The sequence below is a fragment of the Lemur catta genome, chromosome 22 (genome assembly GCF_020740605.2).
Source record: "Lemur catta isolate mLemCat1 chromosome 22, mLemCat1.pri, whole genome shotgun sequence".
Classification (NCBI taxonomy): Eukaryota; Metazoa; Chordata; class Mammalia; order Primates; family Lemuridae; genus Lemur; species Lemur catta.
The window spans coordinates 26,692,531-26,715,185 of NC_059149.1; the positions used below are offsets into that span (position 1 = coordinate 26,692,531).

The window sequence follows — 22,655 nt, forward strand, 5'->3', positions numbered from 1 at the left end:
AGGCTTATTCAGTTTAGCACTCGCACATGAATCTGATTGTGTGCCAGGCACTGGGTATTGGGGGTGGGGTTGGAAGTAAATAAGACACAGAAATAAATGAGATCCGCCCGCCGTGTCCCACCTCGGCTCTCAGTCCCGGAGACTGTGGAAGCACAGGGGCACCCTCACTGGTCGGTGGCAGCGCAGGGCAGTGGGCTGCCCAGGGGACAGCTGTTTAGCTGATTTCCACACGGGAGAGTGGGGCTGAGGAACATCGAGGTTATCAACAGCAGCACCAGCCCCAGTGAGGCTCCCAAGTGGGCTTCCAGGTCATCATGCAGACAGAATGAGGGCGAAAGGCTCCTCCATCCTCCAGTGTTAGCCTAGTCCCAGCCTCGCACGTGCATGTCCAAGGAGCTGCCCAGACAGCACAGGGCTGGGGGACCACCCTGGGGACCTTATGCCCAGACCCAGTGCTGCACTTCCCCCGGCCCTAGCCTGCTATGAGACAGACCCTGAAGGGGAAACATGAGCCAGGCACCACCTCTGTCTTCCAGAAGCTTCCAGTCTAACGCAGTGTCTTAGTTCCCCAGGGCCGCCATCACCAACGAGCACAAGCTGGCTGGCTTAAAACAACAGAAATGGATTCTCTCATAGTTCAGGAGGCCAGAAGTCCAAAATGAAGGTGTGGGTGGGGCCAGGCTCCCTCTGAGACTTTGGTAGAATCCTTCTTGCCTCTCTCCTGCCTCAGGTGGCGGCCAGCAATCCTTAGTGCTCCGTGGCTTGCAGCTGTGGACCTCCAGCCTCCACCTCGGGCCTCACGTGGCCTCTCCCTGTGACTGCACATCGCCTGCCTGTGAGGCCGCCCACCAGCCACACTGGTTAAAAGGCCCACCCATGACTCCAGCAGGAATTCCTCTTGTCTAATGATGTCTGCAACAACCCTGTTGCCACACAAGGCCACATCCTGAAGTGCCAGGGATTAGGATTTCCATATATCCTCGTGGGGAACACAGTTCAAACCGCGACAGGGAGAGAAGGCAGGTGTACAAATGGGGGCCTTCTCCAGATATCCCCCAACCCCCGTGCCTCTTGTCCAGCTCTGTGTGACTTTGCTTCGAATGGCCTGTATTTGCAGAGAGGCCTGCCTGGGACTTTACGTCCTCAAGGGCAGCCCCAAGTCATTGTGTCCCACTTATTTGTATGGTTTAGATTCATCCATGTGGTATGATTTAATATTTTATTCCTTTTTATCCATAAGGGATAAAAAGGAATATCCATTTTATGGATATAATGCAACACATTTATCTATTTATTGGTGGATGAATATGTGAATGGTTTCCAGTGTTTGGCTATAATGAATAATGTAGAAATATACATTGTCTCTGTCCCCTTCCAAAAACCACATTTGCTATGGGCACACTGTGATTTTGCAGGTATTTCCATAAAGCAGCCAAAATGTAATTTATCAGATGAGCCATTTTTTAATAACAAAAGATGACTACTACATTTTCTTCCATTTTATGTGATTTCTTAAAATACCATAATAGAACTGTTTCCATTCCTTAGGTGTCCAGATAAATGTGACATTTCTGCTTTCACTTTTGAACACAGTGTAAGTGCAGCAAAGCTGTTGTAAAATAACAAAAGGTAAACTTAAGAAATAGGTAGACCTACATAAAGAAAATGCTAAAATTCACGAGACAACACAAAAAGACTACAGGAAGTAGACAGGCATATCACATCCATGGATAGGAAGACCAAAGATGTCTGTTTTTTTTTCCAGCTTATGACATAGGTATAAAATGATTCCAATTAAAACCCCAAAGGATTTTGGGGGGCAAAATTGAAAAACTCATTCAAAATAGATCAACAAGAATGATCAGGGAAGAAGAATCAAAATAATTTGAAAAAGAATGTTATCAATAACAAAGGAATGTTATATGTCATCGTATGTTAAAATGTTTTATAGAACGTACTTGGTCTCATTTGGGAAATCTCTAATTCTTGTTATCCTACTACCCAGGGTTAGGCAAAGATGATAATAAATATTTGAGCAGTGGTGTGGTGAAATAGGCATATAGCTTTTGCTTTTGGACGTTTGAATAAGGAAAAGTGAAGCATAGCTGGCTTCTGGCTGGGCTAAGATTTTTTTTCTTCACAAGGGTCAGGTTTATCCCAACACCATTCCTCTGTGCACGTCTTACTGTCCTTTAGGATGGTCCCTACTGAGTCCCTGGAAGTGACATGGAGCTTTTAATATTAATAAAGGGGCTCAGTATCTTTCCATTAGTGCCTTCTTTATAATGCTAGCATGTTCAGATTGGTTCCCAGAGCAGATGGATACTGAGAGCATTTAAATGACAGAAAAATAAGTGTATTATTGATACCTAGAGCAACAGACAGACTCAGTGAATCACTAGAGCTGCTTCCATAAGCATCCTTCATAATTTCTGGCTACTCATTTTCATATTAACTGGAATGAATTTCTTCTAAAATATAATAGGATGGAAGATGAGAGAGGAAAAATGGACTTATTGATGTAAGGGGAAACAATTCCTAACCGCCTCCCCACCCACCCCCTTGGAAGAATTAGGTAGCCTTTTAATTTAAAGTTCCAGCAGATGAATAATGTTGGTATTTCCCCAGGGTGACTTTGATTGGAATTTCCACCCAGCCCGAGATCACGTTTTTCATAGCTCCGCACCTGCAGGCTCCCTGGTCCCTCCTGGCTCTCCATCCCATCGTGCCGGTTGGGTCCAGGCCTCTGAGCTCCCATCAGAGCTGAAGATAAGAAGCTCTAACTAGCCCTGGACAGGGATGATGCAGCACTGTGACTTCAGGTATAAGATATTAATGCAGCTAGACACACACTTGGTGGAAATACTTATTTTTAGAACGATCCATAACATCTTTGTGACACCAGATCTTCACCCTCTCTGCCCCCCCAACCTCATTTCCAGGCTCTGCAGAAAATGCTAGGCTGGCTTCTTCCTGTCCTCCCGCCTGCGGTATAGACTTAGGTGTATATAAGAATGCATATTTATTTGTTTGACATTTATTTAACACATCTCTTCTGAGTGTGGCTATCGTAACATCTTCCCACAGCATTGATGCTTGATCAGTTCCAAATTCACATCTTCTACTCTGATCTCTCACCGTGTTTCTTTTTTTCTTAATTTTTAATTTCAGAACATTTAGGTTACATATATTGCCTTTGCTCCACCCCAGTCAGAGCTATGAGTGTGTCCATCCCCCAGAAAATGCACACCACACCCATTAGGTGTGAATATAGCATCTACCCAGAGGAAAAAAAGACATTCTATAAAAAAGACATCTGCACTTGAATGTTTATAGCAGCACAATTCACAATTGCAAAGATATGGAAACAACCCAAGTGCCTGTCAATACATGAGTGGATTGATAAAATGTGGTATATGGGGTGTACCATGGAGTACTACTCACCCACAAAAAACAATGGTGAACTAGCACCTCCCACCGTGTTTCAGACCTGAAGATCCCACTGCCTGTAGGACATCAATCCCCACCTATAGGAACCCAAATGCTTCTAAAACCAAACTTGCTCGCTTGCTGCCTCCCAACCTCCTCTGTGTCTATCTCAGTGAAACTCCTCTTCCCCAGGTTTCCAAGCCAGAGATCTGCAAGTCAACCTAAAATCCCCTTTATACCTAACCTCTTATATCCACGTCACAAAGACCTGATTATTACACCTGCACAGTTGTTCTCAGTCCCATCCAGCTTTTTCATCTTTATCACCACCAGCGTGTCACCTGGGAAACACTTGTGATGCCTTGCCTGGAATATACTAACTGCCACCTAACTGACCTTCTTCTTTTCATTTGTCCTTTCAACCTACGATCAATCTTGTTTCCAGGACGGTCCCCCTAAAATGCAAATGATTGCATCATTGCCCTACTTGAATCCTCCAGCAGCCCGATGTTGGCAGGGCAAAGGGCCCGTCCCCTGAGTGTGCCATGCACGTCCCTCCCTGAGCAGCCTCTCGCCTACCTTCCCGGACGATGGTTTCACCACTCTGCATTCACAACGCCCTTTCTGGACATACTGCATTACCTCCAGGCCTCCAAATCAGCTTTGCTTTTTTACACTTTGGAGTGGCCTTGGCACTGTAAATGGAGTGGCCTTGCCACCGTATCTGTCTGGTGAATTCCTATCCGCTCTTCCGCATTCAGCTGAAACATCACAGCCTCTCAGGAGCCTTCTCTGCCCTTCCAAGGCAGAATGAGCTCTTCCCTCTCTTTGTCCGGTAACGTCCTGTTGTCAGGTGTCGGCAGAGCCAGAGTGGGTGTGCTGCAGCCTGGCAGGCAGGCTGTGTCCTCTGTGCTGTCCCACCTCCTCAAGACCTGGGATGCAGGTGGTGTTTGGCTAAGTTAGATGGGCTCCTGGGAGCCTGTCTGCTGACCCTGGGGTCCCTAGTTCCCCCACTGTTATTCAGCTTGGGGGAAGATGACCTTGAGGGTTGTGCATTACACAAAGATGTGAATATCCTTGGCTTTTGCAGAAGATAGGATACCAACTTGCACAATGCACTAACAGCTCCACCACCACGTGAGCTGATTCCAAAAATGAATTTGATTTTATTTTTGGGTATGTTGTGTATTTTTCGAGGAAACAGTGGCCATTCCCTGGCCTTCAGTCTGGGGTAAAAGACGCGTGGTCAGGGGTTTCCCCATCTCTACCTTGACACATCTGTCATAATCCTTGCACTGTTGGATTATCATTTTGCCTGTATTCCTTGAGAACGTGGACCCTCTCATACTAGTCTTTATAGCCCCCAAATGTAGGCACACTGCTCCGTACATTACAGGATGCTCAATAAGGCTTGTCTTATTATATAATTATAATAAACTAACATGGTTTCTCTCTTATGCCAACATCCATAGCCTTTACTATGTTGCTCTTAATATTCAAGCGGCCCTGAGGTTAGAACCGTAAGATTTCTCCTGAATTTCTACCTACACATTACTTGGGTATCACTTCATCATAACTGGTCTTCTAAGAGACACAGTGAGAAAACGACAAACGCGCGTGTCTTGGGCACGTGTGATAATTCCGTGACTGGCCGCTAGTCGATGTTGTAGTTACACGTGAAAGCCACCAGATGGCTTAAGGAAATGGATTTATTTCCAATCGAGACTTTTAGCTTAGCAATCTGGGATGAAAAACGCAGTGCTGGGAGAGGAATGAGAAGGCTCTCCTTAGTGAATCCTAAGTAACCAACAAAACGCACTTACCAGTGTCACCTGACTTCAGCAACGGGTGTGTAGAGGTTTTGCAACCTTCAAAGGAAAACATTAAACGGTGTATTATTCTTCTACCTTCCGGTATCTACATGCTTTGAGAGTTACAGAATCGCTACTGAAATTCAATTGAATTCCACAAATATTTATGGAGTTAAATTAAACCTTCTGAGAGACTTACGCCACGTGAGGTACAGCTTACTAAGCACGGAAAAATGTATGATACACTCGAAGTAAAGATTGCCTTCCCTCTTTGTGTGCTAGTGCTGGTTACTGTTTCAAGGAGAAATGCTGGTGAAAAAATAATTGTGACCTAGAAAATTCCTGCATGTTAGCTGCAGGCAGAATGGGTGAAAAGCAAGCAAATAAGCAAAAAAACAAAACAAAGCAAAGCAACATCCTAAAGAACTATGATAGTTCTGAATCAAATGTATTTTATATGGCATTTGGATATTAAAATCAGAGTTGGAACCATTAGATTAGCTTAAAAAGTTTTAATGAGGTAATTTAAAAATAAATCCATGTAGAAAAAGATCTGAAAGGATATACACCATTGGTAGAATATGTTCAAGTGGCTTTTTTATTTTTTACTCTAGATACTGTGAACCGTGTGAAGGTTTTGGAACAAGCCCATGTTTATTTATTATTTTGGAATGCAAAGAATGAAATGTTAACCTAGTTAAAGATAATTCCACTCATTTATTTGACAAATATGCTAGGAGTGGGTACCCCTAGCTCAAGATAGAGCCATGAATCAGAGATCTAATTTCTAATTCTATTAACATCGAGATGGCAAATTTGTTAACCTTTTTAGACCATTAAAAATCAGATTAATCTGCTTTTTAAAATATATATTAAAGAGGACTTTAGAAATGTTCAATATCAGTGGGCATGCTGGCTCATGCCTGTAATCCTAGCACTTCGGGAGGCTGAGGTGAGAGGATTGCTTGAGGCCAGGAGTTCAAGACCAGCCTGGGCAATAGCCACACCCCTGTCTCTACAAAAAGAAATATTCAATATCAGATCATTTTTAAACTTCTGAAAAAAAGTTGAAGTAAGTGTAAAGGAATTCAGAAAAGATTCGTCCATAATGCTGAAGGCATAACATATTTTTATTATTGTGTTAGTGCATAATTATTGGTTAGCGATTTAAAAATATTTATTCAATAATGAAAATTGAATAAAAGAAACCCAATAAATAGGGAACTAGCCCTTTATCAAACATAAACTAAAATTGGACAATTAACTTTTTTTTCAAAATATTAAGGGCATAGAGGTGTTTTTGTTACATGGGTGAATTGTATCATGCTGAAGTCAGGACTTTTAGTATGCCTGTCATCAGAATAGTGTTGATTGCACCTGATAGGTCAGTTTTTTCCCTTTCCCTCCCTCCCATACTCCCCCCCTTTTGGTTTCCATTGTCCTTTCCATCTCTTCGTGCCCGTGTGTGCCACTTACTAGTGAGAACATGGGGTGTTTGTTTTCCCATCCCTGAGATACTTCACTTAGGATAATGGTCTCCAGTTTCATCCAAGCTGCTGCAGATGACATGATTTCATTCCTTTCTATGGCTGAGAAGTACTCCATGGTATATATACCGCATTTTCTTTACCCACTCATCAACTGATGGGCACTTACGTTGATTCCGTATCTTTGCTATTGTGAATTGTGCGGCGATAAACATTCAGTGCAAGTGTCTTTTTGATAAAAGGTTTCCGGTGGTGGAGCTCCCACGAGGAGGTAGCACGCATGGGAGGCTCACTTGAGCATTCAGCCAGAGAGTCTGCAAGGGACACCTGCCACACAGAGGCTCCTGTGCCATTGGCTGTGAACTTGAGAAGCCGGCAGAGCAACCTACAGAGACTCACAGTGGCTGTCCAGTTGAAGAAAGCCTTGTTCCCTTTCTTCTATCCTTCTTCTCTGGCCCAGATCCCAGAAAATGGAGAAGAAGGAAGGAAAAGGCAATCCCTTTCCTCTTCATGTCTTTTGGGAGGGGAGCAGGGTCTGTGCTGGGCTGGGAGTTGGGAAGGGAGTAAATATTAGACACGAGTGAAGTCTCTAAGCATGTGCCAAACTGGACTTCATTTTTAATAACTGGAAATGAGCAGAAAGCTGAGGGACACCCCCTAGACATTTGTAAGGGGTGGGGTGATTTGACCTACAATAGGAGGTAGTTTATGTTTTCTCCTTTATACTTGCAACTTGCTCAAAGAATGATACAATTTTTATGATAAGAAAAAAGGCAGTTCACTGTGCTTACATGCCCTGAGTTCAGGCTATTTAATAAATGAACTATGAAAAACAGCTCTATTATTTTTTTATGAGTTAAATAATACATGCTTATTATTAAAGAGGAATGAAGATGAAGTGAGAATTACCTGTACTTCTACCATCCAGGATAACTACTGTTAATATCCTGGATATATCCCTTCAGACTTTTTTTTCTATTATCTTTCTCTTGTACACATCTATACATGACACATGAACAGTTAAAATAATAAAACCCTAAAATAACTGCATTTTGTTAAAGTAACATGTTGAAGAAAAAAAAAGATATAAATGTATTCTGGCTGCAAAAACGTCCCCTAGAAAGGTAGGATTAACAGACTGAGTTGTCTTGGTACAGGTAGTTAATTGAATTATCATTGATAACTATTAGTCAAATAAATGTTATCTGATAATTAAGCTTTAAAAGAATCAAGCTAAAGCATCTTTAAATGAGATGATATCGTACCATTCACTGTTCCATTCATTCAACACACAACTTACTGAGAGTGTACCATGTGCCTACCGGTATTGTTTCGTGCATTAAGAATCTGACAGTCTAAGTTATTAAACCTGGATGACTTTCTGATACGCCTTTGGACTCTAGGTGAACCTGATGAACTACCTACTAAGTGACAGGTCTCCCAACTGCCCTCTCAGCTTAAAAAATTGATGATTCAGTGAATTTAGAGAACTGTGATTTCTCCCTTCTGCCCTCTGGACTTCACAGATGAGAAAAACGAGAGGTAGAAAATAACTTGTCAAAGGTCACAGAACTAGTTAATTTGAAACTAGATTACAATCCAGGCCCCTGCTTGTATACTCATTCACCTTGCCATTTGTTCGTTTACTCAACAAATGCATATTAAGTCTTCTACAATGGCAGTCCAGTGCTCTGGGCTTGTAATGTCTTTATAATGAAGACAATAATAATAACCCACAGCTGTTAGGCATTAGGCAGTATATTAAGTGTATTCACTCAGATTATCTTGTTTCATGGATATACATTTTTAGTAGGTAGTTAGAGAAGAAAAAGATACTGTTGACAAATTATAGTGTTTATAAAAATAAATCCTACATGCATCCTTTGGTGGGGGGGGTGTCTCTGTGACGTGAGTCTGAGTGTGTGTGTGTGTGTGTGTGTGTGTGTGTGAAGGAGTTTAATTTGTGTACTAACCTCAGAACACTCAGATAACAAAATAAGAGACAAGGAGTGCGTCAAGCCCACTAGACATCCTGAAGAATTAATGAGAAAGATGTAGGGACTTTTACAGTTGGCTTGGGAGATGCCACAAGTGATTCGTTTGTTCACTCAGCCAGTATTGACTCAGTGCTTACTATGTGCCCAGCACAGAGTAGTAGGCACTTGGGATATGACAATAAGCAAAATATGGGCACAGTCCCTGCCTGAGTGAAGCTGACTGTCCAGCAGAGGAGATGGATTTCAACCACACCAATTATTGTATATAATAATCACAGCGAACCTGTGCCAAGGGCTTCCTATGTGTGTCAGGCGCTATTCTAGGCACTTTCCCTGTATTAATTTATTTAATCTTCACCAGGAAAAAAATGAAAACAAAAAGGAAAAAGCCCTGTGAGGTTGGTGTTACTATTATCTTTCTGATGGGAGCTCTGAAGCAAAGGTTCATGATGATATGAGGTCATTTGTCGGCAGGGTATTCACCAAGCGGTTGGGTATGGGTGAGTTGTTACTAGTAGGCAGGCCGTGAAAGATGAACGTTTATTAAGTACTTACTGCCTCCTATGTGTCAAAATCTGCACAGGACTGAACCCTGTCCCAGAACTGTTCTCTGACCCAGCTTGGGGGTTCTCCTCCTGGGCTCCTCAGAGAGGAGTTCAGAGATAAAGTGCACGAAGCTACTATGGGGAAGTCTGATTAAAGGAGGAGGAACCTGGGCCCCAGGGAGTGACAGAAGCATGGAGCCAGTGGTGTCAGGTACTTTGATGGTGGCAGTGAGAGGACACTGGTGACAGCTGAGGCAGACTCACAAGTCACCTGGGACCCTGCTGGGGAGAAAGCTCAGAGCTGTCTCTTCTTGGACACTTCCAAAGGCCCTGGGCATGGAACGGTGTGAGTTACACACTTGAAAGTTTCCCTGCACATTCTCTTACATCGTCTTTGACGTTTTTCAGGTTTCCAAATATTCAACCTGTCACTGTCTGTGTCATCTGCCGAGCACCGCTGCCACTCACAATTTTAAGATTCCTGCCGGGGGGTTTTCATTTTTCATCTTAGCCATTTGGGCTGTTGCTTCCTGTGCCTGACCCTCTCTGCAGCTTCTGATCTGATTCAATAATGGGCTTGGTCTAGCTCAGGAAGATGAACTATTAAAAATCAGAGCTTAATTTAATTTGACATGTAGATTTAAAAAAAAGTTATTTAAAGTTTTAGTTGTAATCCTGGAAACTCATAGATGACTGCAAAGAGGTTTTCAATTATATAGGTTTTGGAATCCAGGTTTTGAGGGTTCGACAGATTCTATCAGGTGCTATTGGATATACTGCATTTCCTAGCTCTGTACATGGGATGTTCCAATCTCTTCATATTCAGCAACGATAGCTTTAGATAAATTAACACTGAGCAAAGTTTTAGTTTTGGATTCAGTGTGCAACCTGGGATGAGTGAAGGCAGTTGAGAACAGTCGTTAGACTCTGGGGGCTCTGAAGGCTGTTTATCGAGAGCTAGGCTAGCTGGTGGGGGCTCAGCTAGAACAGTGAGTCTCAAAGTTTGCTGCCTGGGCCAGCAGTGCCAGCATCACCTGGGAATTTGTTAGAAATGCTAAGTCTTGGGCTTCACCCAAATGACTGAAGCAGATGTGCTGGGTTGGGGCCCAGCAATCTGTGTTTTAATAAGCCTTCCATGTAATTCTGATGTATGCTGAAGTTTGAGAACCACGGAGCTACTCAAAACCAGAGTGACCTAAACAAAATAGAAGTTCATTTCTTACTACTTGTCTTAGTCTGTCAGGCTGCTATAACAGAGTATCATAGATTGGGTGCTTTATAAACAACAGAAATTTCTTTCCCACAGTTCTGGAGGCTGGGAAGTCCACAATCAAGGTATTGACAGATTCTGTGCCTGGTGAGGACTTGCTTCCTGGTTCAGAGATGGCAGCTTCTCGCTGTGTCCTCACCTGGTGGAAGGGGCAAGGGAGCTCTCTGGCCTCTCTTTTATAAAGGCCCTAATCTCATTTGCGGGGGCTCCACCCTCATGATCTAATCACCCCCAAAGACCCCCCCACCTCCAAATACCATCACATTGGGGTTAGGTTTCAACATATGAATTTTGGGGGTACACATTCGGTCTATAGCACTAATGTATTAGTCCATGCATCAGCAGCCTAGGGGTGACATGGCAGCTCCATGATGTCAATGACCCTAGTTCACTCTATCTAGTCACTCTGCTACCCTCAAAATGCAGCTCCCATCTCAGGGTCTGCAGTGGTTCCTGAGTTTGAATTGTCTTCCCCACATTTCAGCCAGCGGGAGAGGAGAAGGGTCAGGAGAGTGTACCTTGTCCTTCCAAGGTCATGGTCTGGGAATTGCACATATTATGTCTGCTTCCATCCCATTGACCATAACCTAGTCACACGGTCACACCTAGTCACATGGTCACCTCTAGTCATCTTTATTGGGTAGCATGGACCCAATTACAACCTGGTGGTTAGGGGGTTCTGTTACTAACTATAAAAGGGGGTGAATGGATATTGGGAATCAACTGGTAATGTCTTGGGGAGTTCTCTGAAGGGAATTTTATCTTTCACTCAAATCATTCCATTCTGTTTTCCATTCAGATCCAAATTTCTAAGTAAGTGTTTAAGAGCAGAGGAATTTTTAAATGAAGATCCAGTTAACTCATTTTTTAATAAAGGAAAATGATCTTGAACTTGGGAGTTGGAAAAACTTGGATTTGAATTCAGGCTTTTCTCCTTATTAGGTAGCTCTGCTAGCTTGGTTACCTCTCTGAGCCTGAATGTGCTCATCTACAAAATTGTCAAAATTGAGTCAGAGTGAAGGTTAGAAATAATGCATGTGAATCTCCTAACATGCTGCTGGAGAGTAATAGGTGCTCAGCAATAAGTAACAATGGCTGTTCTTATTTCTATGTTTCCCTTAAAATTTAGCAAAATAATCCATGACATGAATTAAAATGTGTAAGGCAGCTTTGTATCTTCTGCAGTTAGACCATAAATAAGGCCACTTGGTTTTAAGTATGCAAATGGAAGTGTCATATTAAGCTTTCTATTTATTCATTTATAAGGGTGTCTCATTACCTAATTTAATGGCTTTTTATGAAAAAGTCAAAAAAAGCCTTATCTCAGTTTGAGTATGCCAAGGCATTCCTGCAGTTTTTATGGTTTAATAAAGAATAGAGATAAGAGCTGGAATGCTTCTTGGAGGGGAAAGAAATCTATCTTTTTGCACAGTTTGTCTTTGAGTTCATGCTCCATGTGTTGACAGCTCTTTTTTAGTTTTGATGCATGGCCCTCTATGTGTATGACCTGCAACACTAGAGGTTGAGAATCGAGCTTTCCTTCTGTAAAAACTCTGCAGGCCTGTGTCCAGGACTACACTAGGGTCTGCCTCGTGTAGTGTTGTGGTTGGCTGGCTGTGGGATGCATCTCCCTTGCACTGGGAGTCCTCGGACAAGGCCTTGCTCTTCCATGTGTATGATCAAGTTGGCACCTTGCACAGGGCATGAACTTTATAATTATTTACTAAACAAATGCAAGTTTCAGCAGAATCCATTTGCACTTGAGTTTTAGAATAAGTTTGCCTTTTTCAACAAAAAATCCTGCTGGAATTTTCATTGAGATTGTGTTGAATCTGTAGATCAATTTGGAGAGAACTGGCATGTAACAGGATTGAGTATTCAACCAAAGCATAATTGCAAAAATAACAAATCAAAGAAAGCAGTGTGTACTGGTTGAGGAATATGGACAAAAAAAAAAGAAAAACCTCAGTGCAGAGAAAGAGAGGGTTAGGTGGGTCATCTGAAGAAAAGAAGTCCTAGTGATGAAAACACCATCACTGAAGCATATTTAATTCTCTCCTCAAGAAACAAAAAACGTCAATGTCATAAGAAACCCCCATTTTATGAAAAGAAGCTTTGAAATAAATTAAGGTATATTTTTCTTTAAAAATGTTTATTTTTGTAATTATAACAGTAACAGTTCCATTGGAACACTTGAGAACACTGTAACAATGTAGAACATTTACAAAAGTTTAAACAAAATGAAATAGAATCCCACTACCCCCAACAACAAAACTGCAACATTGTTTTTATTTCTTTTAGTTTTCAAGTGCCTGTGTAAGTGGGAGTACTTGCATTTATACACATATAAATACTATGTATACACATACGTGTATTTTTCACTCTAAGTACATCTCAACATAAAACGTTCTTCAGCTCTTAGTTGTAGAGTATTTCTGACATGTTAAACTTCATACAATCAACTACAAAACACAGAAAAGGCAAATCAGTATGTATCAAAAGGCAGTAATAAAAAAATACAAAATATTTCCTTTGACATAATGACTTTCTCTTTTCAAATGCTTCACAGTGACCAGGCCCTCACAAGTCTAGAAGGGACACCTTGGGTGTTTTCAAGAAAGGCCTGTAGAACCTACTTGGCATAATCTCATAGCAAAAACAGAACAAAAGTAAGTTTAGGCACGATTTTGCCCAGGGGAAATCTAAATTACAAAATAAACGCTTTAATCTTTTAAATGTTGTATGTCTGGCAATACACTGTATTTTACAACATAATAGGGCTAATCCTCCTGTCCTTATTATACCTACAGCTCCTACCACATGAAAACAAAGCGGTAACTGAACCCACGGGAGGGTTGGGTCAAAGCCTTCTCCTTTCTGTGGAAGCTAATCTGAAGTTCCTTCCGTCACCTGAGACTATCCACCTACTTGGACAGAACATTCGTGTAAAACCAAAGTCTCACCTATATAACTCCCGCCTGGCTCTAACCACCTTACATTTAGTTTGAAAATTTGTCACAGGAACACGTTATCTCGTATGGTTTGAGAAACAAGAATGGTCCAACAGCATGCATTAAGTTCACCTGAACTGCATTAACAGTGATATTAGTGCCTCGCTCCCTTGTTTCCCCCCTGTAAAATGGGTTTAAAATATATTTATATGCGTGCATATATGTGTATACATGTAATACCGGGCACATCTTCCCTGTTCCGTGCTTTTTGAGACTGGTGCTTAGTTTTCACTTTGGATCCACGGGAAGGAAGCCTTCTGATGACCTGTCATTCTATCTAACGGCTGCAATGGAAAGTGACACGCATTTTCCCAGTTGTCCTCAAGGCAGGTCCTCTCACGCCTTACTGGGCACACTGAGCCACGGCCGAGGAGGTGGCGACCGCGTCGAACTCTGACCTCAAACGCGGCACCGCGAGGCTCGGCACGATTTTTTGGCCCCAGCCGCTTCACGTATTTCGCGCGTTGAGCGCGCTCGCTCCCCGCGGGGGCACTCCGGCTCCCCGGGCGCCGCACCGGACCGCGCGCCCCTCGGGGCAAGGACACGCCCTCGGGGACCGCCCGTCGGGCCGCGGCCTCGCGCAACCCCGGTCCCGGGCGGTCGCCGCCCGCTCGAGCGCCCGCCCACGCGGCCCGGCCCCCGGCGCCCGCACATGCTCTCGGCCAACAGGAGGGCCCGCCAGCTCCCCCACAGCCTCCTTCTCGTCGCCAGGATGGGCGAGTCGGCCTCCAAGATCGTCAGCCCCCAAGAGGCCCTGCCAGGGCGGAAGGAGCCCACCCTCGTAGCCGGTAAGTCCGGGGCACGCCGAGGGCGCGGGCGCGGCCACTGCGCATGCGCGCCAGCCCGGTGGCCGCGCGTCCCCCGCCTGCCCGGAAGGAAGCGGCGGGCGGGTGGGTCGGAGTCTGCGCAGGCGCGAGGGGGCGCCGGCTGGGGCGCGGGGGCGTCCGCGGCGCTGCGGTGGGTCCCCGGCTCCTCTCGCTCTTTGTTTAGCTTCTCACCGCCCAAAACAAAACTGAACCCGTTGAAGGGATCGCGTGCGTGGGTCTAGCTCACCTGGAGGCAGCTACCCCGGCGGCCTGGCGCTGTGGGCGGGGAAGGCGCCGTGGGGGCGTCCGCCCTTCCTCGGCCGTGCGCCGCCCGCCGGTCCCCCTGGCACCGGGCGCTGGGGTCCCGCCGCCTGCAGCGGTGCTGCCCTGGGTGTTACGCCCGGAAGCTCCGGAAGGAGACAGAACGTTGAAAACTTCAGTTGTGAAATTGCATCTCAGGCCGGTGTTCCGGCTGCAATAATTGTCCGCAGTCTCCCAGTGTCCTGCGGACTGCCTGGCTGTCCCCCCCTCGCCAGGACTGTCCCCCCGACCCCGCGCTCCCCGGGCTCCGTGCGTGATCAGTCGTGCGGAGCGGTCCGTTTAGAGCAGCGTTTCTCAAACTTCCGAAACTTTTTAGTCTTTCTCAGACCGATGTTTTGGGAAAGTACAATAACAGTAGGATACTAGAATAATGATCACGTGCTTGGATGCCTCTTAATGTTAGACTGCTGTAAAGTGTTCAAAAGCTTACTCTCAATTTTTGTCGCAGACAGCACGGGTCCACCAGTAGGAGGATCATAGTTTGAGTAGTGTTGCCTTAGGGCTTCTCTAAGAGTTTTTCCCCCGTCACCTGGGAACGTCCCCACCCCTGACTACAGAATCAGAGACTCTTCGTGGGGGGAGCCCAACAATCTGTCTTTAAAGCAAGCCCTCCAGGTGATTTTAATGCACCGTGGGCTATAGTTTTTAAACTATTGCCTTAGAGTTGTTGGAAGATTAAGTGTTGGTTAATCTTTTACATATGGCTCGATGCCAAAGAAATCCAGCATTAAAAAATTTCCTAAGAATTCTATTTTTCTTTTCCTTAAAGAATTGTTGGGTATAGGAGGAGATCATATTGAGGGTTTGTCGTATCATAGAATATTCGGTATGAGATTAGAGAAGGTGTTTTGGATTAGAGGCAGTCTGGAAACCGTGTGACCTGTTTCTTATTCACCTGGTTAGCAGTTTCTATTCCCTGTGTCCCCCGTTGTTTCACCTCCAACTCGTCCCCAGCCTTAAAAGTTTATTTTATTTTTGGCTCAAATTCAGAAATTGAGTTTTGAAAAAAGTCCAGATTATCTTTAAAAGTATGTAATGTATAACCAGATTGTCTAAAGCTATAAATTTATCTTAAAAATTCTTTCACAATCCAGTACTCATAAATGGACATTTAGAAGCAATGCTTTCTAAATGCCGAACTTCCTTAGCTTGTACTATAATTCCTCTTCACACACTACAATGTCTTCTCTGTGCCCTCACATACACCAAAAAAATGAAGAATCCCAAAACTCTTGATCATATTTCCAAACTGGTTCAAGATCAAGATTAACCAAAATTTAGTTTGGCTTTGTCTTAACCAAAGTCTTCCTAATCAGTTTCCTAGCATATAGATGACATTTTTGGTAAAAGATTAACAAACATTTCAGAAATGAGCCAAAAATTTCATCTGCACATGATTAGTTTAACTGCAAAACCTCAGGACCTGGTTCCTTTCCAGGTTCTTCTGTCTTTTCATATAGCTGTGACTGTTTTTCGTACACTGACACATCTCTGTATCTGGGCCAGTAAACTACTTTTTTCTCTTTTTTGGTGTAGGGCCAAGCCTGCAATGCATATGTCCTTATTGTTTGTCTGGTGTAACTTTTTCCCCCAAAAGTATTTAAATTTTAGATTGTGGCTGTTCCAATCTCCCCTCCTGGGTGTATTCCTGCCTTGACAGGTTGCTGAAAGTTCCGATTGGCCCCAGAAATGGGCAGTGTTAGCTCTTCAGTGGGTTTTGGTGGCTGTAAACTTGAAACTTAAGGACTTGATATTACTGTTTTGAAAGTTGAATCCATCTTCACTGCAACTTCCCTCCCGTTAAACAGCTCTTCACATCTCTATATTACCTCTATGTCTGTTGTTATTTGCACACTGACTCTCAAAAGTTCTGTGGCAAAAGCATCACCTTTTGACTTTAGAAGACAAGGCCTGTCTGTTCGGTGCCTTTTGCTTGGGCTAGTATCAAGTGTGCGCTATTGCCAAATATTTTTGGTGTTAAGGGTTATCATTTTAGCTTTAATCCTACTGTTTTCGTATTCTTAAGGACAATCCCACACTTTTATAAACTGTGGCCTAGTAATAGATCTCCACTTTGCAAGAAGGCAGGAGTCAAAGTTTCAAACTTTTAAAATGCTTAATTTCCCCCAGGCTACCTAAAATGGATCAAAACATGAATAGGCCTACTTTGGTGATTGGTGAAATCTGACACTACGCTGGACTGCCTCATTCGCACCGTGCTCTGTTGAGGTCAGGGGTGGCTTCTGGACAGCCCTAGCTGGCTGGTAGGGCACACAGCCATGTAGCTGGCCTTCTGTGTGGGGGTGGTCTCATTCTGCACCAGTGCCTGACCACAAGGCAGTACTCTGAGAACTTGGGACTGAGGGAAAAGGGGAATTCATACTTGTTGAATTGCACTGGTGGGCAATTGTTAGAGATAGGCTGGAGGTGGAAGGCTCATAATTAAAACCTCAGAGTGCTTCCTGTGTTGTTAAAAATGTGAGTTCATTATAGTCAGAACTGAAATCTTATTTCCAATGAATTAATAATTGTAAAAGCCCAATGGAACCTTTTATTTTGTATGGAACCTTTATTTATTTAATTATTTTGTTGCTTATTGGAAAAATTACTAATCTGTGTTTGGGACTGAATCTTTTCACAAAGTATACCTGGGATCAGGTAGTTTGGGATTTGGAGATATTTAAAACAACTTTGGCAAGTCCAATTCAATTGCTGCTTTCTTGCCTTTACATTCTTAGATAATGTTTACTGTATTTTTTTGTTGCGATGCTTTTTTTTGGGTGGAAACAGATGTAGAACACCATCTGAAGGTATCCTCTTTTAAGAATTTTAAATATAAATGGAAAAACAGTAGAACACTATATTAATCCTAAAGGTGGCTCTTTATAAAAAAACAACTGCAGCAATAAAATTCATAGATGATTAGCTAGTTTAATCAAGCAAAAAGGAAGAAAGTACAGATACACAAAATAAGAACTGAGAAGGGGAATCATAGAAACAAAATTTAAAGAATCATAGGAGACTATTTACTCACCTCTGAAAATAAATTAAAAAATTTGGGTGAAAATGATAATTTTTAGGAAAATATAATTGATCCAAATTGACCTCAGAAGAGGTAGAAATTTTAAACAGCTCGATTTTCACAGAAGAAGTAAAGTTATCAAAGAGTTACCTCCTCCTCAAGCATTGTGTTCAGCTGGTTTCACAGAGAACATCTACCAAATATTTAAAGAGCAGATAATTCCAAGGCTATTTAAACTGGAACAAACATCCAGATTCTTTTTAAGTAGCAGCTATAACATTGAAACCAAACCTGAGAAACATTCCACAAAAAAGAAAACTACAGACCAGTCTCATATTATGAATATGGATGCAAACTGCTAAATAAACATGAGTAAACAGAATCCAGCAAAGGGATTTAGTCCCAAAATGGGACAGAAGGAGGGGTCAATATTAGGAAATCTATTATGTAATTCATCATTTAATTGATCTGAGGAGAAAAGTGATACAGCTGTGTCCTAGATGCTGAAAAGTTATTTGACCAAATTTAACAACCATTCTTGATGATAACACTTGACAGAGTAGGAATGGATGGCTACTTCCTTAACATGATAAAATAACATCTATTTTAGTCCAAACACCAACTTTAGGCTTAATGAAGCAACATTAGAGATTTCCATTCATGTTCAGATCAAGACAAGGATGTGGGTGCAGCCTAGTACCTAGTACCAGGTGTGCACTGTTACCAGATACTGCTGGTGTTATCACCTTAGTTTTTATCCTGCCTTGAAAAAGAAATCCTACCGTTTTTGGATTCTTAAGGTAACATCCACCTTTTTAATTAAGGGCGACCTAGTAGTTGATTTATACTTTGTAAGAAGGTAAGACTCAAGCCTTTAAACTTTTTAATGTTTAATTTCTCCCAGGCTACCTAAATTGGATCAAAACATGAATAGGCCTACTTTGAGTGACTGGTTATTATTTTATATTATTTTACATTGTGTTGTAGGTCCTAGCCAATGTGGTCAGATAAGATAGGGCAATTAGAGATGTATAAAACAGGAAAAAAGATCAGAAGTTCTTAAATACATATGGGAATATAGCATATGATAAAGGTGACATCTCAAATCTGTGGGAAAAAGATGAAATATTCAATAAATGGTGTTGAGACAAATGGGTAGCCATATGGGAGAAAAAAGTTGGATCTGTACTTCACACCTTAAACCAGGATAAATTCCAATATTTGATGGAATAAATTCCAGATATATGATAGTAATAGCTTATACTTACTGAATGTACTACATGCCAGGTACTGTGGTAATTTACTAACATATTAATCCTCACAATAACCTGATGAGGTGGTAACTATTATTATCCCCATTTATGGATGTGGAAACTGAGGCCCAGAGAGGTTAGTTGATTTATCCAAGGTCACTTAATTAATAAGTAGTGGAGCCAGGTTATGAACCCAGGCAATTTGGCTCTAGAGTTTCTGGTCTTAAATTCTATGCTCTTTTTCCATTTAGTTAAATGTAAAAAAAAAAAAAATGAAACAATCTAAGTATAAGAAAATAATTTCTTTATAATCTGGGTGTGGGGAATAGTTATGGTTTCTAACCATAACTTGAAAATCAGAAGACTTGTAAAAGATTGATAGATTACATCAAAGTAAAAGTCTTCTACATGACAAAAATCACCATAAGCAAAGTCAAAGTCGAAAGACAAACTAGGATGAATATTTGCAACTCGTATCATAGGTGAAGGACTCATCTCCTTAATGTATAAGAAGTTATATTAATAGAAATTCTAGGAATTAATAAAAATACCAATATCCATTGGAAAAATAGGTAAAGGTTATGAACAGTTTACAGAAAAGGACTTCACTTATAATGAGGAGAATACAAATACCATTTTTCATTTTTCAGATTGGCAAAAATCCAGAACTTTGATGATACACCGTGTTGGTACATTCTCAAAGAAAAAGGCACTCTTGTACATTGCTGGCGAGAATATAAATTGGCTCAACTCTTATGGAAGGCAATTTGGCCATATCTATCAAAAATTCAAATGTGTATACCTTTTGACCCAGGAATGCAATTTCTGAGAATTTATCGTAAGGATATACTTGCATGCATGCCAAATGATGACTGTACCAGGTTATTCATTGCAGCTTTGTTTGCAATAGCACAAGATTGGAAACAACCCAAATGCCCACCAGTAAGGGCCAGTTAAATAAATTATGGTTCATCGTCACAATGGAATATGCAGCTGTAAAAAAAAAAAAGGAATATACAGTTGGAACATCTGTATGAATAGGTATAGCAGGATTGCCAAGATATAATGTTAGGTGAAAAAAGCAAGGTCAGAACAATGCATATAGTATGCTAACTTATAGGGAGGAAAATAATAACATGTATGTATAAAGAAACTTTGAAAGGATAGCTAAGAAACTAATAGCTGGGGAGAAGGCTATGCAATGAGATGAGGATAAAGGGGACACATAGACTTTTTTACTTCATGCTTTTTTTTTAAAAATAAATTTTCATTCTTGTAATGTGACTGCATTATTGAATTAAATAACTCCACTTTGAAGATGATCTCTCTCTGCTGTTTTTAGTCTAATTGACCACCTTTCTATCATCTTTTGTCATACTTATTTCAAGTTGGTTTTTTTTAAATTTTGCTTTCTTTTTCTTGTCAAGTACATTTTTTTTTCCAACTTGCTTTTGTAATCAAAATCTACATTTTGGCGTGATTTAAAAATCTAAATTTAGAGGGTGAGATTGGAATAAGCTAATCCAAGTCATTTTACATTTCATAAATATTCATTTTTATTGAAGCATCAATTGTGGTGGCATCATTTATACAAAGAACAGATCTTTGGGGAAAAATTCCTTCTCCTATTATGTAGAAGGCATTATGTGTGTTTCTTTTATTGTGAGTGATGTACATAGATTTTTAAAAGAAAATAATAGAAAACAGTATTCCTTTTAGAAAAATTTTCCCCAGTATATGATTAATTTCTAAATTGTAGAACTCAAGATTGTTATTTCTCCTTTTTGTGTCCTGCCCAAAGCTTTTTGATTATTTTACCTGTTCCAGAATTTTCGGTGTTTCCCTGAAGTCCCTGGAATAAGGGTATTCTATACCTCCCACAATCTGATCCTTACCTCCCTTCTGGCCTTTTCTGCCACGTGCCTCTATAGAAACCGATCTTCTGCCTTCCATGTTTCATTGTTCTGCCTCTGCAGTTGCTCATGTGATTATACCCATGTGGATAGCACACTCTGATCTTTTTATTTATTCATTCATTAAATGTCTACCAAATGCCTGCGTGGGGAAAGTACTGTGCTGTCCATATATACTTATCTTACTCCTTCCTCAAAATTTGCCCTGCTCTAATTCCATTTCTCCCATAAATTCGTCTCTTCTCTTGCCAACCTCAGTGATCCCTTTCTTCTCTACTGGACAGATAACTGTGTACTCATTTATGAATCCTTTCTGTTGGGTCTTGCGTTGCTAATGAGATGTTCTGTTGCACGGATCTTGCACAGTCTGTCTTCTCTCCCCACATGATGGTGGGCTTCCTGGAGGGAAGGGGTGATGTTTGATACTCACTTTACCCTCTGGTCTACAGCACTTTACCAATGGTGCCGCCCACACCAGGCAGTCAATAATGGCTTATGGATATTGGGCAAAGTATGGTTAATGCCAGAAAACAAGGACCAAAAAGTGGTCCTTTTGTGTGCCCATCATGTGCCCAGTGTGACAAGGGAAGTTAACACAACTGAACTTATGTACACTCGGGGCATGCTCTCTAGACCATTTTTCTAGTAGTGGTGATGGATTTGTGCTGATCTCCTCACACTTTGCCTCCAGTTACTCTTGTGAGCAATGGTAAACTCTTTTTCTGTCCAGGATGAAGGGTGGGGAGCCCCTTGTCTTTAAATCTCTGAGCAGAGACTTGCTAGGCTTCAGCAGTGGTGGGGAAAAGGCGCTAGGCTCAGCGCAATCCATGTGGGGTCTTGGCCTGTGACCCTCGGGCTCAGGAGTCGCTGTGAGCCCCTGCCTTGGGCAGCCAAGGCAGGGAATGATAGGCTGGTTGGGGTAGGAGACATCAGCCTGGGGCATGGGCCCGAGGGAGCCAGCAGCCACCGGGCCCTCCGCGAGGAACAGAGTGGAGGCCTCGTTGCTGAGCTCAGTCTGGTCCCCGCAAAGGTCCCAGCAGCCTTCCAGCCACCACCCCTTCTGCCTTGGCAGATGGCAGGTCCCTTCCCATGCAGCAGCAGCTGGCTGGTCCTGCCATCCCGTGCCAGCCAAACGACTGAACCTCTGGTGATATATGAAAGACTGAATTCTGGAAGAGATGGTTTCAGGGTATCAATGGTAATGAATGAAAACTGTGGATCTTCTATGTGCTACTCTTTCATCTTTCTGACATCGTGCATTCCAAGTTTGTCTGAGAGCATCACAATACTTAATGTTTTGTGAATGTGTAGCACTAGGCTGTGAACTACTTGAGGGCTGGAATTGTCTTATTCTTTGTGCCTGGAACACAATAGGCTGACAGTGACTGCTTGTTGAATGACTGTAGCATATTACCTTGTGAGTTCTCTGAGAGGTAGGGCCCCTGTGAGCAGTATCATGAATAATGGACATACACATATTGTGCGTTATGGCACAGGATAGCCTGTACGCGTTGGAATGAGTAACAGAGAGGAGCACGGTGCATTGAAGAATATGGGAGGGGTAAGGTTTTGGGGCTTGGGCTTGTGATTGTATTCTGGTTTCCACGTAATCGGTTTTTCCTATTGCATCAGAAAACTTTATTAGCTAGGCAGAATTTCTGCAGCCAAATGGAAATGTGATCAGAGCAGACCACATCACTCCGTCCTGTGACAGGATGGCCGTCTCTTTTCCTGCCACTTCCCTTCTCTTTCCTGGAGTCAGAGAGCAGCCCAGGCTGGGCTGCACAGGG

At 42.4% G+C, this 22,655-nt stretch overlaps 1 protein-coding gene across 2 annotated transcripts in view; it reads left to right on the forward strand.

Annotated features, from left to right (window-relative positions):
* The first annotated feature begins 14,141 nt into the window (after positions 1-14,141).
* The window catches only part of MSRA (methionine sulfoxide reductase A), a 273,018-nt gene continuing 264,504 nt past the window's right edge, over positions 14,142-22,655 (forward strand). For both annotated transcript variants that reach the window (XM_045535587.1, XM_045535588.1), the window contains exon 1: positions 14,142-14,338. In XM_045535587.1, coding sequence (XP_045391543.1) covers positions 14,203-14,338 — 136 coding nt within the window. In that variant the 5' untranslated portion in view covers positions 14,142-14,202. The remainder of the gene's footprint in view (positions 14,339-22,655) is intronic.